The sequence below is a fragment of the Gopherus flavomarginatus genome, chromosome 23 (genome assembly GCF_025201925.1).
Source record: "Gopherus flavomarginatus isolate rGopFla2 chromosome 23, rGopFla2.mat.asm, whole genome shotgun sequence".
NCBI lineage: Eukaryota > Metazoa > Chordata > Testudines > Testudinidae > Gopherus > Gopherus flavomarginatus.
Window position 1 is genome coordinate 17,460,701 of NC_066639.1, and position 13,529 is coordinate 17,474,229.

Genomic DNA, 13,529 nt, shown 5'->3' on the forward strand with positions numbered 1-13,529 from the left:
TGGCCCCGTCGCACCAGGTGCCGCCCAGACCCAGCTGAGATCGGGGCCCCATCGCACCGGGCACTGCCCAGCCCGGGGGGAACGGGGTGCAGACCCCCACGCCTGCTGTCAGACCCCCCAGGCTCTGGCCCCATCACACCGGGCACTGCCCAGCCCCGGGGGGAATAGGGTGCAGACTCCCATGCCCGCTGTCAGACCCCCCAGGCTCTGGCCCCATTGCACCAGGCACTGCCCAGCCTGGGGGGGAACGGGGTGCAGACCCCCATGCCCGCTGTCAGACCCCCCAGGCCCTGTCTGGCGGGCACGGTGAGGTGGCCATGGTGGCGGCGAGACCACGGGCCACAGGCAGCCGGGTGCCCGGAGCGGCTGTGAGTAAGGGCTGCCTCATCTAGCTGAGCGTGCAGGGAAAGTGCGAGGGCAAGGCAACCCCCTCCCCCAGCAGCCAGGCTGAGAACCCAGGAGTCCTGGCTCCCCCCCCAGGCCCTGGGCCCCGGGCCCCGGGCCCCAGCCATGTGGGTGTCTGGGCTCCTGCGCCAGGCTCGCCCTCTGGGTCAATATTGACCCGCCAGCCCTGCACACAGAGCCTGACTCCCCGGCTGGGTAAACAGCCCCATGGATCCGGCTGGCCCCACGCCCAGGGGCAGGGAGGCGAGAGGCTGGCTGGGGAGATGTGGGGACAGGGGGTGTCTGGGAATGCGGGGGCAGGGCAGGCATGGGGGGTGGTGTCAGGGCAGTCGGGGGGCACCTCTTTGCAGACCCTCCTCCTGGACCCCTGGGGTTTCCCGGTTCGATTTACCCCCCCCTCGCTGGCTCCCCAACCTTGCTGCTCTGTAGGTGACCCCTCCGGCAGCCCACCCTCAACGCTGCTGCCCCCCTAGTGACCCCCTTGACCCCACTTACCCCCCCGCACCCACCACAAGCCCAGCCCCACTAACCGCTCAGTGGTTTCCCAGAAGCCAGTTCCAGACTCCCCTTCACCCCCGGCTTCCAGGGAACGCCAGGGTGGGGATTCCCCTCCCGGGACAGCTGCTTGGGGGGTGGGGGCTGCTATGGGTCAGTGTCTCGGAGTTGCGGGAGCTGTTTTTTCCGGGTTGGTGTCCTCCCCCCGAGCACGCCCCACATCACCTGTTTCCTCCCCCCTGCCAACTTCCTGGCCACTTCCCCCGTTCCTGAAGGGGAACCCCACGGAGCGGGGCTGGCCTGCGGGGGCTCTGATCTGCCCCGGGGTGAGGGCCGGGCAGGGAATGGGTCACAGGCCAGCCCCCTCCCGCCTTGCCCCCTGGCTCCATGGGGCGCGCCGTGGCCTGGCCCTCATGGAACGGCCTCACCGCCTATTTTTAGCTCTCAAAATATGTTCCAGGCGCATGGAAAGTTCTTGAAGTTTGAGGGATTCCACTGCCCCCACCCCCAGCTCAGTCAGAGGCGGAAATAGCTCTGGGGTTTGGGGTTTGGATCCAGCCCAGCTTCAGAGCCGCTCCCAGCTCTAACCACTGGCCCCACTCCCCTCCCAGAGCCAGGGAGAACCCAGGAGTCCTGGCTCCCAGCTCCCCCCTGCTCTAACCCACCAGCCTCCACTCCCCTCCCAGAGCCGGGGAGAGAACCCAGGAGTCCTGGCTCCCAGCCCCCCTGCTCTAACCCACCAGCCCCCACTCCCCTCCCAGAGCCAGGGAGAACCCAGGAGTCCTGGCTCCCAGCTCCCCCCTGCTCTAACCCACCAGCCCCCACTCCCCTCCGAAAGTCGGGGAGAGAACCCAGGAGTCCTGGCCCCCAGCCCCTCTGCTCTGACCCACCAGCCCCCACTCCCCTCCCAGAGCCGAGGAGAGAACCCAGGAGTCCTGGCTCCCAGCCCCCCTGCTCTGACCACCAGCCCCCACACCCCTCCCAGAGCCGGGGGGAGAACCCAGGAGTCCTGGCTCCCAGCCCCCCCTGCTCTGACCCAGCAGCCCCCACTCTCCTCCCAGAGCCGAGGAGAGAACCCAGGAGTCCTGGCTCCCAGCCCCCCTGCTCTAACCACCAGCCCCCACTCCCCTTCCCGAGCCGGGGAGAGAACCCAGGAGTCCTGGCTCCCAGCTCCCCCCTGCTCTGACCCACCATCCCCCACTCCCCTCCCAGACCCGGGGAGAGAACCCAGGAGTCCTGGCCCCCAGCCCCTCTGCTCTAACCCACCAGCCCCCACTCCTGTCCCAGAGCTGGGGAGAGAACCCAGGAGTCCTGGCTCCCAGCTCCCCCTGCTCTAACCCACCAGCCTCCACTCCCGTCCCAGAGCCAGGGAGAACCCAGGAGTCCTGGCTCCCACCTCCCCCTGCTCTAACCCACCAGCCCCCACTCCCGTCCCAGAGCCAGGGAGAACCCAGGAGTCCTGGCTCCCAGCTCCCCCTGCTCTAACCCACCAGCCCCCACTCCCCTCCCAGAGCCAGGGAGAACCCAGGAGTCCTGGCTCCCAGCCCCCCAGCTCTAACCCACCAGCCCCCACTCCCCTCCCAGAGCTGGGAGAGAACCCAGGAGTCCTGGCTCCCACCTCCCCCTGCTCTAACCCACCAGCCCCCACTCCCCTCCCCTCCCAGAGCTGGGAGAGAACCCAGGAGCCCGGGCTCCCAGCCGCCTGGCCCGGTCCAGGCTCTGAGCGCGTGGGTCAGGAATGCCGGCTCAGCCCCTGGTCACTGTGGGGACACCCTGGCCAGCGAGTCTGGCTAGTGAGCGGCTGGGATGGAATGTTCTGCCGGTCGCCCCCTTGTCCAGTCACCAGCGTACACAGAGTCCTCAGCCTCTGGAGGGGCTGGGAGCCAGGACTCCTGGGTTCTCTCCCTGGCTCTGGGAGGGGAGTGGGGGCTCGTGGGTAAGAACAGGCGGGGCTGGGAGCCAGGACTCCTGGGTTCTCTCCCTGGCTCTGGGAGGGGAGTGGGGGCTGGTGGGTTAGAGCAGGGAGGACTGGGATCCAGGACTCCTGGGTTCTCTCCCCGGCTCTGGGAGGGCAGTGGGGGCTGGTGGGTTAGAGCAGGGAGGACTGGGATCCAGGACTCCTGGGTTCTGTCTCCGGCTCTGGGAGGGGAGTGGGGGCTGGTGGGTTAGAGCAGTGGGGGCTGGGAGCCCGGACTCCTGGGTTCTCCCTGGCTCTGGGAGGGGAGTGGGGGCTGGTGGGTCAGAGCAGGGGGGCTGGGAGCCAGGACTCCTGGGTTCTCTCCCCAGCTCTGGGAGGGGAGTGGGGGCTGCTGGATTGGAGCGGGGCTGGGAGCCAGGACTCCTGGGTTCTCTCCTCAGCTCTGGGAGGGGAGTGGGGGCTGGTGGGTTAGAGCAGGGGGGGCTGGGAGCCCGGACTCCTGGGTTCTCTCCCCAGCTCTGGGAGAGGAGTGGTGGCTGGTGGGTTGGAGCAGGGGGGGCTGGAAGCCCGGACTCCTGGGTTCTCTCCTGGCTCTGGGAGGGGAGTGGGGGCTGGTGGGTTGGAGCAGCGGGGGCTGGAAGCCCGGACTCCTGGGTTCTCTCCTGGCTCCGGGAGGGATGGGGGGGTGGGGGGTCACTAAGAGCAGCAGGGGAGCTGTGGGGGTGGGGGCACAGCCGCCCTGTCCCTGTTTCGCGGCACTCGGGGTCAGATCCTGGTGTGCAGGGGCTGCTGGAGCCTTGGGGAACAGACTGAGATACAAACCGCCCCGGCCACAGCGAGATGGGGACCAGATGTGAGCAGCCCAGGGCTGGCGTGGGCTGCAGGCATGGGGCTCGCAGGCCTGAGTCACAGCTGGGGGGCAAGGCAGGGGTCAGAGACCCTTATACCACAGCCCCCACCCATCCCACATCTGTACATGGCCCCGCCCACACCCCCACAGCACCAGTGAGAGAACCCAGGTGTCCTGGCTCCCAGCCCCCCCCGCTCTAACCCACCAGCCCCCTTCCCCTCCCAGAGCCGGGGAGAGAACCCAGGAGTCCTGGCTCCCAGCACCCCCGCTCTAACCCACCAGCCCCCTTCCCCTCCCAGAGCCGGGGAGAGAACCCAGGAGCCCTGGCTCCCAGCACCCCCGCTCTAACCCACCAGCCCCCTTCCCCTCCCAGAGCCGGAGAGAGAACCCAGGAGCCCTGGCTCCCAGCCCCCCTGCTCTCACCCACCAGCCCCCACTCCCCTCCCAGAGCCGGGGAGAGAACCTGGCTCCCAGCTGCCACGCCCTCTGCTCTAACCCCCATACCCCACTCCCCTCCCAGCTGGGGTGGAACCCAGGTGTCCGGCGGGGGCGGTTGTGAGGGAAGTGAAAGCCGGAGGCTATTTTTGGAAGTGGGCTGTAGCCAAGGGCAGAAATAGAAGCTGGGAGTCGCCCCCCCCAGCCCCCTGCGCAGTTCATGTCCCCCACACCACCCCGGCCAGTTCCCCCACCACATTCCTGCCATTCTTTGCCAACCTTCCGGCCCCTTTGCGAAACGTGTCCATGGGCGGCCTCCTTCTTACCCCACAGGAAGGGGGCTGACATCAGCCCTGGGGCGGTGGGAAATCCCTGGAGGGTCATCAGGGGGACTGCGGTTTCAGCCAGCGGTTTCAGCCCCAAGGGGGTGGGGCAGATCGGTGGAGGGGGCATGGCACTCCCTGGGGGAAGTCCCCCGAAGCTCATAGCACCCCCGCCCCCTCTGGATCCCGTGTCTCCCTGCCCCTGGGCTGGGACACCCAGAGCCCCCACAGACACACGCACACAGAGATACCCAGCCACACACACACAGGCACACGGAGACATCCAGCCACACACACACACACTGAGACACCCTGCCACACACACACACACACACGTGGAGACACCCAGACACATGCACACAGGCACACAGAGACAACCAGCGGCACACGCACATGCACACAGAGACACTCAGCCACACACACAGGCACATGGAGACACCCAGCCCCCCCCCCACATACACACACGGAGACACGCAGACACATGCACACAGGCACATGGAGACAACTAACGGCACACACACATGCACACGGAGACACCCAGCCACACACATAGGCCTGTCTGACACACATCTCCGCACCCAAGTTCACATGCTGAGAACATCCTCCCTGTAGAAACAAACGTCCACCTGACACACAGAACCTCCCCAGCACACACTGCTCACACACACAGCTTTCTGATAGACACACCCACACACACACCCCGTGAGACATGACCTGTCTGACACACCCTGCCGAGACAGGCCTGTCTGATGCACACACACACACACACACACACACATCCTGCCAGGACAGGCCTGTCTGATGCGCGCACACACACACACACACACACACACACACACACACACACACACACACACCATGCCAAAACAGGCCTGTGTCACGTGCACACACACTGCCGAGACAGGCCTGTCTCACTCACTCTCTCACACACACACACACACACACACACACATCCTGCCAAGACAGGCCTGTCTGACACACACACAGACACACACCCCATGCCAAAACAGGCCTGTGTCACGTGCATACACACTGCCGAGACAGGCCTGTCTGACGCGCGTGCACACACACACACATCCTGCCAAAACAGGCCTGTCTCACTCAGTCACACACACACACACACACACACACACACACCCCACACACACCCTGCCAAGACAGGATTTTTGTTTATTTTGTTCCAATTTCCCTGTAGCACGTCCCCAGCTCTCCCCCCCCCCCCCCACCCAGCGTAGCACTGGCACGGGCACCATGGGCCAGACCTGGCAGCAAGGGGGGATATGCATTGAGGGAGATGACTGGAGGGGGGCGCTGTGCCCGGGGGGGGGTCGCTGTGCACTGGGGGCAGCAACAGGGACTCAGACCCCCTTTACTTGGGGGTACCACACTCCCCTGGTGAGGATGGTGGGGGGGGCACCCAGGGCCCACCGTGAGCCCCTCGGGGGCCCCTGACACCACCAGCCCCCGGGGAGGGGATTGGGGACAGGATAGGAATCCCAACCCCCCCGCCCCGCTGCCTCTGCCCCCCCTCCACGAGGGCAGGCGCTAGGACCCGGGGACTGCAGCCGGGGAGGAGTGTGTGTCCCCCCCGCCGCCACCAACGGAGGAGGAGGCGGGGTGCGGAGGGATGAGTTCATCCCGGCTTCCTGCGCCCTGGGCGCACGGGGAGCGCATATAAGGCGGCTGGACCCGGGTGCTCGGCACAAAGCTCCGGGACCCGGCACGTCTCCAGGTGAGGACAGCGGCTGGGGCGCGGCCACACATCCCCCACCACCCCCAGGGGCCGGGCTCTGGGCTCCCTGGAGCCGGCCAGGGGTGCGCGCCCTTGGCGAGCCCCTGCTTCGGGGTGGCCAGGCTGGAATCGGCCCGGGCTTGGGGGCCCCTGGCCCCATTGCAGTGCGGGGCTTAGGGGGAGCCATGGGCTGTTTGTGGTGGGGGCTGGTAGAAGTGCCACTGGGCGCTGCTGTTCTACCCTGGTTCTGGAAGGGGAGCGGGTGCTAGGAGCCAGGACTCCTGGGTTCTCTCCCGGCTCTGGGAGGGGAGTGGGAGCTGGTGGGTTACAGCAGGGGGGCTGGGAGCCAGGACTCCTGGGTTCTCTCCCCGGCTCTGGGAGGGGAGTGGGGGCTGGTGGGTTAGAGAAGGGGGGCTGGGAGCCAGGACTCCTGGGTTCTCTCCCCGGCTCTGGGAGGGGAATGGGGGCTGGTGGGTTACAGCAGGGGGGCTGGGAGCCAGGACTCCTGGGTTCTCTCCCCGGCTCTGGGAGGGGAGTGGGGCTGGTGGGTTAGAGCAGGGGAGCGCTGGGAGCCAGGACTCCTGGGTTCTCTCCCTGGCTCTGGGAGAGGAGTAGGGGCTGGTGGGTCAGAGCAGGGGGGCTGGGAGCCAGGACTCCTGGGTTCTCTCCTCAGCTCTGGGAGGGGAGTAGGGGCTGGTGGGTCAGAACAGGGGGGCGCTGGGAGCCAGGACTCCTGGGTTCTCTCCTCAGCTCTGGGAGGGGAAGGTGAACTAGTGGGTCAGAGCAGGCGGCGCTGGGAGCCAGGACTCCTGGGTTCTCTCCTCAGCTCTGGGACGGGAAGGTGAACTAGTGGGTCAGAGCAGGTGGCGCTGGGAGCCAGGACTCCTGGGTTCTCATCTAACCTTTCCTGCCTTCTCCCTCTAGGATGCCGCTCTCACTAGTGGTTCTGGCCGGCATGGCCCTCCTGTGTGTGGCCGACCCTCTAAGCCACCCCACCGGCTCCCGCGTGGCCCATCTCTCTGCCAACTTTGGGATGAAGGTTTTCCAGGAGGTGGCCAAGGCATCCCCAGATCGTAATGTGGCCTTCTCCCCTTTCGGGGTGGCCTCTGTACTGGCCATGCTGCAGATGGCGGCCGCTGGGGAGAGCCGGAGTCAGATCAAGGCAGCCATGGAGTATGGGGTCAACGGTAAGGGGCTGGGGAGGGGGCCCTTGTCCCAACACTCAATGCTGGGCAAAATGCCCCAGCATGGTGCTAGTGGGCCCCCAGGTCACCGGCCGCCCTGCCCCAGAGGGAGCGCATCTCAGTGCCGGGCAAGGGGTCCCTGTGTCACTGGCTGCCCCACCCCAGAGGTGGGCGCATCTCAGCGCCGGGCGAGGGTTCCCCGGCTAACCATCTGCTGCGCCCCAGAGGTGGGCGCATCTCAGCACTGGGCGAGGGGTCCCTGGGTAACCCACTGCCCAGCCCCGTCTCCACCCTGGACAAGGCACCCTTCATGGCATTAACCCTTCGTTGCCCTGACAAGCCATGACTCCCCTGCAGAGCGGGGCATCCCCCAGGCCCTACGGTGGCTGCGCAAGGAGCTGACTGCCCTGAAGAACCAGGACAGGGTGGACATTGCTGACGCGCTCTTCGTGCAGCGGGACCTGGGGCTGACACCCGGCTTCATGAAGAGGTTCGCCCGCACCTTCCGCCAGACTGTCAAACAGGTCAACTTCACAGAGGGTGAGCGCGCTCGCTTCATCATCAACAGCTGGGTCAAGGACAGCACCCACGGTGAGCAGCTGGGACTCCTGGGTTCTCTCCCTGGCTCTGGGAGAGGAGTGGGGGCTGGTGGTTAGAGCAGGGGGGCTGGGAGCCAAGACTCCTGGGTTCTCTCCCTGGCTCTGGAAGGGGAGTGGGGGCTGGTGGTTAGAGCAGGACGGCTGGGAGCCAGGACTCCTGGGTTCTCTCCCTGGCTCTGGAAGGGGAGTGGGGGCTGGTGGGTTAGAGCAGGGGGGCTGGGAGCCAAGACTCCTGGGTTCTCTCCCTGACTCTGGGAGAGGAGTGGGGGCTGGTGGTTAGAGCAGGGGGGCTGGGAGTCAGGACTCCTGGGTTCTCTCCCTGGCTCTGGAAGGGGAGTGGGGGCTGGTGGTTAGAGCAGGATGGCTGGGAGCCAGGACTCCTGGGTTCTCTCCCTGGCTCTGGGAGAGGAGTGGGGGCTGGTGGTTAGAGCAGGGGGGCTGGGAGTCAGGACTCCTGGGTTCTCTCCCCGGCTCTGGAAGGGGAGTGGGGGCTGGTGGTTAGAGCAGGACGGCTGGGAGCCAGGACTCCTGGGTTCTCTCCCTGGCTCTGGAAGGGGAGTGGGGGCTGGTGGGTTAGAGCAGGGGGGCTGGGAGCCAAGACTCCTGGGTTCTCTCCCTGGCTCTGGGAGGGGAGAGGGGGCTGGTGGGTTAGAGCGGGAGGAGGTTGGGAGCCAGGACTCCTGGGTTCTCTCCCTGGCTCTGGGAGGGGAGTGGGGGCTGGTGGGTTAGAGCAGGAGGGGGCTGGGAGCCAGGACTCCTGGGTTCCATTGCCCTCTGACACCCCCCTACCCCCATGGTTGCAGGGATGATCAGTGACTTCCTGGGGCCGGGCACCGTGGACGACCTCACCCGCCTGGTGCTGGTGAACGCGGTGTATTTCAAGGGGCTCTGGAAGCTGCCCTTCCCGGAGGCGGACACGCGCCAGCGCGTCTTCCACAAGTCGGACGGGAGCCGGGTGGTGGTGCCCATGATGGAGCAGACAGCCAAGTTCAACTACGGTCAGTGGTGCCCCCTGCTGTGGTGGGTGGGGAGGGCAGTTAGCGGGGTCTCCAACTCTCTCCCTCTGGTCCCCAAGGAAGGGAGAAGAACCCCACATACCCCCAGTCCGGGGTCAGGCCTGCCCTGCTAACCCTGGCTCTCCCTGCTCCACCCAGGCGAGTTCTTCACCCCAGACCAAGTGGACTACGACGTGGTGGAGCTGCCATACCACGGGGACACGCTCAGCATGCTTATCGCCGCCCCCTATCGCCGAGAGGTGCCCCTGGCCACCCTCACCCGGGTCCTTGACGCCCGGCTGCTGGGCGAGTGGAAGGCGAACATGACCCGAGTGCCCCGCCAGCTCGTGCTTCCCAAGTGAGAATCCCCCCGCCTCCCGTTTTCCTCAAGCCAGGACTCCTGGGTTCTCCCCCTGGCTCTGGGAGGGGAGTGGGGGCTGGTGGTTAGAGCAGGGGGGGCTGGGAGCCAGGACTCCTGGGTTCTCTCCCCAGCTCTGGGAGCAGAGTGGAGGGTGGCTGGTGGGTTAGAGCAGGGGGGGCTGGGAGCCAGGACTCCTGGGTTCTATTTTTGCAGCAGGGCACTCAATGAAGCCCTGGTGCCGATGTCATACTTCATGGGGTTTTCTGTGCCCACACCCCGGGGCAGACACTGGGGGGCTGCAGCTGTTCCCCACACACACACACACACACTCCTGGTGCTGAGGTCCCTTCTTCCCCCCCACTACAGGTTCTCCCTGGAGAGCGACTCTGACCTGCGCCGGCCCCTGCAGGAGCTGGGCGTGAGGGACGTCTTCAGCCTCAGCGCCGCAGACTTCAGCAGCCTCTCAGGTGAGGCCCTCGCCCCTGCATGGGGACACCCCCGCCGGCTGCTCTGTCTCCTACCTGCTGGGCGAGGGGGACCCCCGGCTCACGGCTCTCTCTCTCTGTCTCTCTCCCAGCCGAGGAGTCGCTGTACGTGGCCCAGGCCCTGCAGAAGGTCAAGATCGAGGTGAATGAGAGTGGCACCAAAGCCTCCTCTGCCACAGGTGAGCGGGTCGCTGGCCTCCCGGAGGGGTGCACCAGGGGCTGGCTGTGGGAGCTCCCCCTCCCGTGGCTTTGCCTGAGCTGGCTGGCCAGGGGGTGCAGCAGGGCCTAGAGGGAAAACCCCTCTAGTCTGCCAGACCCATCTCGCAGGTCTGTTAGTGGGACAACCCGGTTGACTCCTGGTTCCTTTCCTCCAGCTGCCATAGTCTACGCCCGGATGGCGCCCCTGGAGATCATCATGGACCGGCCCTTCCTCTTCGTGGTGCGGCACAACCCCACAGGTGAGGATCAGCCCCGTGTCCTGAACAGCTAGACTTCCCCTCCCCTCCCCTCCCAGAGTTGGGGAGAGAACCCAGGAGTCCTGGCTCCTGGCCCCTCCTGCTCTAACCACCAGCCCCCACTCCCCTCCCAAAGCCGGGGAGAGAACCCAGGAGTCCTGGCTCCCAGCCCTCACTCCCCTCCCAGAGCCAGGGAGAGAACCCAGGAGTCCTGGTTCCCAGCCCCCCTGCTCTGACCCACCAGCCCTCACTCCCCTCCCAGAGCCGGGGAGAGAACCCAGCCCAGCATGAGGAATCATAGGGGGGGCTCAGCCATGGGGCCCATCCATCCTGGAATCCTGCCTCCTGTCCCAGCCAGGGCTCCATGCTGTACGCATAGGGTGGGCCTTCACCCTCTGGCCTATGGGGAGGGAAGGAGAGAGAGCGGGGGGGAGGGGGCAGTATTGGGAGGGGGCCAGCAGTGACCACCCACTCACCACCTGTTCTCTGCCCCCCAGGTGCCATCCTCTTCATGGGACAGGTGATGGAGCCCTGACCATGGGGAACCCCCCGTGCTGGGAGCAGACTGGGAAACGAAGCCATCTTGGGGGGGCACCCCCCCTCCCTGGCTGAGGAGATGCCTGTCCTGTTCAGTTTGACTCTCTGGGTCCCCCCCCACTCCTCCCCTGGATTGCAGGGCAGCGGTGGGGCCATATATGACAGTAGTCGCTGGGCTGTCCCCCACGGCCGGGAATCCCAGGCACACTGTCGCCCTGCAGGCCTAGTCTGGGGCTCAAATCTGCCCCCCAGCGACTCAGTTTCCCTGGTCCTACCATACCTGGGCCTTGCACGGATTCTAATGGATTTACACTGGAGGCTGCTACCTCACCCCCTCCTCTGGGGGGTGTCAGGAACCCTGTTCCCGGTCAGGGGGCTGGGCATGAATGTATGGGAGAGTAATATATTGTAGAGGAGATAATATATTCCTAGCTTTGTTTGCATTTGAGGGGCCTGCGTGGGGTGGCACCCCAAAAGGGCCGGCCAGAGCAAAGCCACTCTAAGCCTTTGTTCACGGTGGAAGCACAAACTCCCCGTTTCTCCCCCCAAGAGCTCGGCGTGAGCCACAGCCCCACGGCGGGCAGAGGGGGGCCCTCCTCTGGGCCTACATCTCTCCCCCACAGCGCAGGAAGCCGGGTGAAGCAATCATGTGCAGCCGCCAGGGCTGCATGTGCAGATAAGAGCCAGCGGTGAGTCACCCTCACCAGCCGCACGCAGCCCCCCAAAAAAACTCAGCAGCTGTTTAAAAATAACTGAGGTGATTGGCCTTGGCCAGTCACGTTTTCCCACCCCTCACCGCCAGCGGCTTCCTTGTCGGCGTGAAACCAACAGCCCGCAGGGTGGGGATTTAAATGCCCCACGCATCCTGCTCAGCAGTGCCTTAAAGGGACGTGCCGTGGGGTGACGTCCTTTTCCCTATACCCCTTGGGGTGTGTGGGGACCCCCTTCCCCCCATTGCAATGAGGCAGGATTTCTGCACGTTGGCAGTGAGTTGCAGGGGATGGGGGTGCGTCTATGGATTTTTTTTTTTAAATTGAATGGTTTTTATTCCACTTTTGATATGTAAGAAAAGCAATAAAAATCTCTATGGAAACACGGTGTCCGCTTGGTATGACCCTGGCCTCGCTCACTGCCTGCCCCAGTTCCATATCCCTGGCCCTGGCACCCTCCGTTCTCTGGATCCACGCGCTGGCACCCGTACTGCACCCTTAGCCCCGATCCCAGCCCGCTGGCTGTGGGAAAGGACCTGGGGTGGGGGGCATGGCCTGTAACGGGGTCTGATAAATGGGTTGTAGGGTCAGCCCTGCATCGGGGGGAGAGCAGCCCTGCCCCATGGCATGGGGGGCAGCACTAGCTGCAAGGGAACCCCCCTCCTCCCCCAAGCCCTGTACCCAGTGGGGTCCGTACTGATTGCAGCGTCATGCCATCCACTCCCTCCTTCGTCTATGGGGCAGGTCCTCGGCCTTCATGCCTGCCGGCAGGGGGCAGCTTCCCCCAGGGTGAGGGGCTCAGCTTGGCCTTCAGCACCTCCTTGGCTCTGGCTGGTGCCCAGCCAGGGGGCTGTGCCACACAGCTCCCTGCTACCAGGGCTAGGGGGACATGATGCCCCAGCGGAAGCGGGGGCTTAACCCTGGGTCCAGCTGTGCCCACTCAGCCATGCCCTCATCACTCCCCCCCCGGCCCCCCTTGACTCAGCCATGACCCCCCTCCCTGCTGCACTCTGCAATGCCTCCATCCCTCTCTCCCCATGGCCCCACTCTACTCTGCCATAGCCCCCCTCCCCTTCCATCCTCGCCCCTCCTGCTTCCCAGCCCCCAGGACCCTCCCCCTTCACCTTAAAGCCCCCCACAATCCCTGCCCCCTGACACCCCCTTCCTCTCCCCAGTAACCTCCTCCCGGTGTTGCCATGGAGACACACCCAGTCCCTCCCCTGGGTCCCACCTCACTCCCCCTTGCAAAGGAGACAGCACCCCTGACACCCCCTACACACCCACCCATCCTGCCCTCTGTTGCCATCGACAGGGCTCCCTTGTGCCCTATTGCCATTGTTACAGGCCCCTGCACCTCCATCTTGCCCCTGTTGCCATGGAAATGGCCCACTCTTGCCCCATTGCCATGGTTACAGGTCACCCATCCCTCCAGCTCGCACTGTTGCCATGGACACAGCTCCCTCGTGCCCTATTGCCATTGTTACAGGCCCCTGCACCTCCATCTTGCCCCTGTTGCCATGGAAATGGCCCACTCTTGCCCCATTGCCATGGTTACAGGTCACCCATCCCTCCCGCTCATCATGTTGCCATGGACACAGCTCCCTCGTGCCTATTGCCATGGTTACAGGGCCCTGCACCTCCATCTTGCCCCTGTTGCCATGGAAATGGCCCACTCTTGCCCCATTGCCATCGTTACAGGTCACCCATCCCTCCCGCTCACCATGTTGCCATGGACACAGCTCCCTCGTGCCTGTTGCCATGGTTACAGGACCCTGCACGTCCATCTTGCCCCTGTTGCCATGGAAATGGCCCACTCTTGCCCCATTGCCATGGTTACAGGTCACCCACCCCTCCAGCTTACCCTGTTGCCATGGACACAGCTCCCTCGTGCCCTAGTTCCATGGTTACAGTGACCTGCGCCTCCATCTTGCCCCTGTTGCCATGGAAACGCCCACTCTTGCCCCCGTTGCCATGGTTACAGGTCACCCACCCCTCCAGCTCGCCCCGTTGCCATGGAAACAACTTCCCCTCGCCTCTTTCCGGAA

The 13,529-nt window shown here is 65.3% G+C and overlaps 1 protein-coding gene across 1 annotated transcript; it reads left to right on the forward strand.

The window, feature by feature from the left end:
* Positions 1-6,059: 6,059 nt before the first annotated feature.
* On the forward strand, positions 6,060-11,234 carry SERPINE1 (serpin family E member 1). Its single transcript, XM_050933518.1, has 9 exons — positions 6,060-6,158; positions 7,083-7,345; positions 7,700-7,933; positions 8,745-8,939; positions 9,096-9,294; positions 9,664-9,764; positions 9,875-9,961; positions 10,157-10,240; positions 10,735-11,234. The coding sequence occupies exons 2-9, from the start codon at positions 7,084-7,086 to the stop codon at positions 10,770-10,772; spliced, it is 1,200 nt and encodes a 399-aa protein (XP_050789475.1). The 5' UTR covers positions 6,060-6,158; position 7,083; the 3' UTR covers positions 10,773-11,234.
* Positions 11,235-13,529: the final 2,295 nt, after the last annotated feature.

Coding starts and splice junctions, on each gene's coding strand:
- SERPINE1 (XM_050933518.1), top strand. CDS start 7,084: ATGCCGCTCTCACTAGTGGTTCTGGCCGGCATGGCCCTCCTGTGTGTG. Junction 7,934..8,744: donor GGTCAAGGACAGCACCCACG/GTGAGCAGCTGG, acceptor CCATGGTTGCAG/GGATGATCAGTGACTTCCTG. Junction 9,295..9,663: donor CGCCAGCTCGTGCTTCCCAA/GTGAGAATCCCC, acceptor CCCCCACTACAG/GTTCTCCCTGGAGAGCGACT.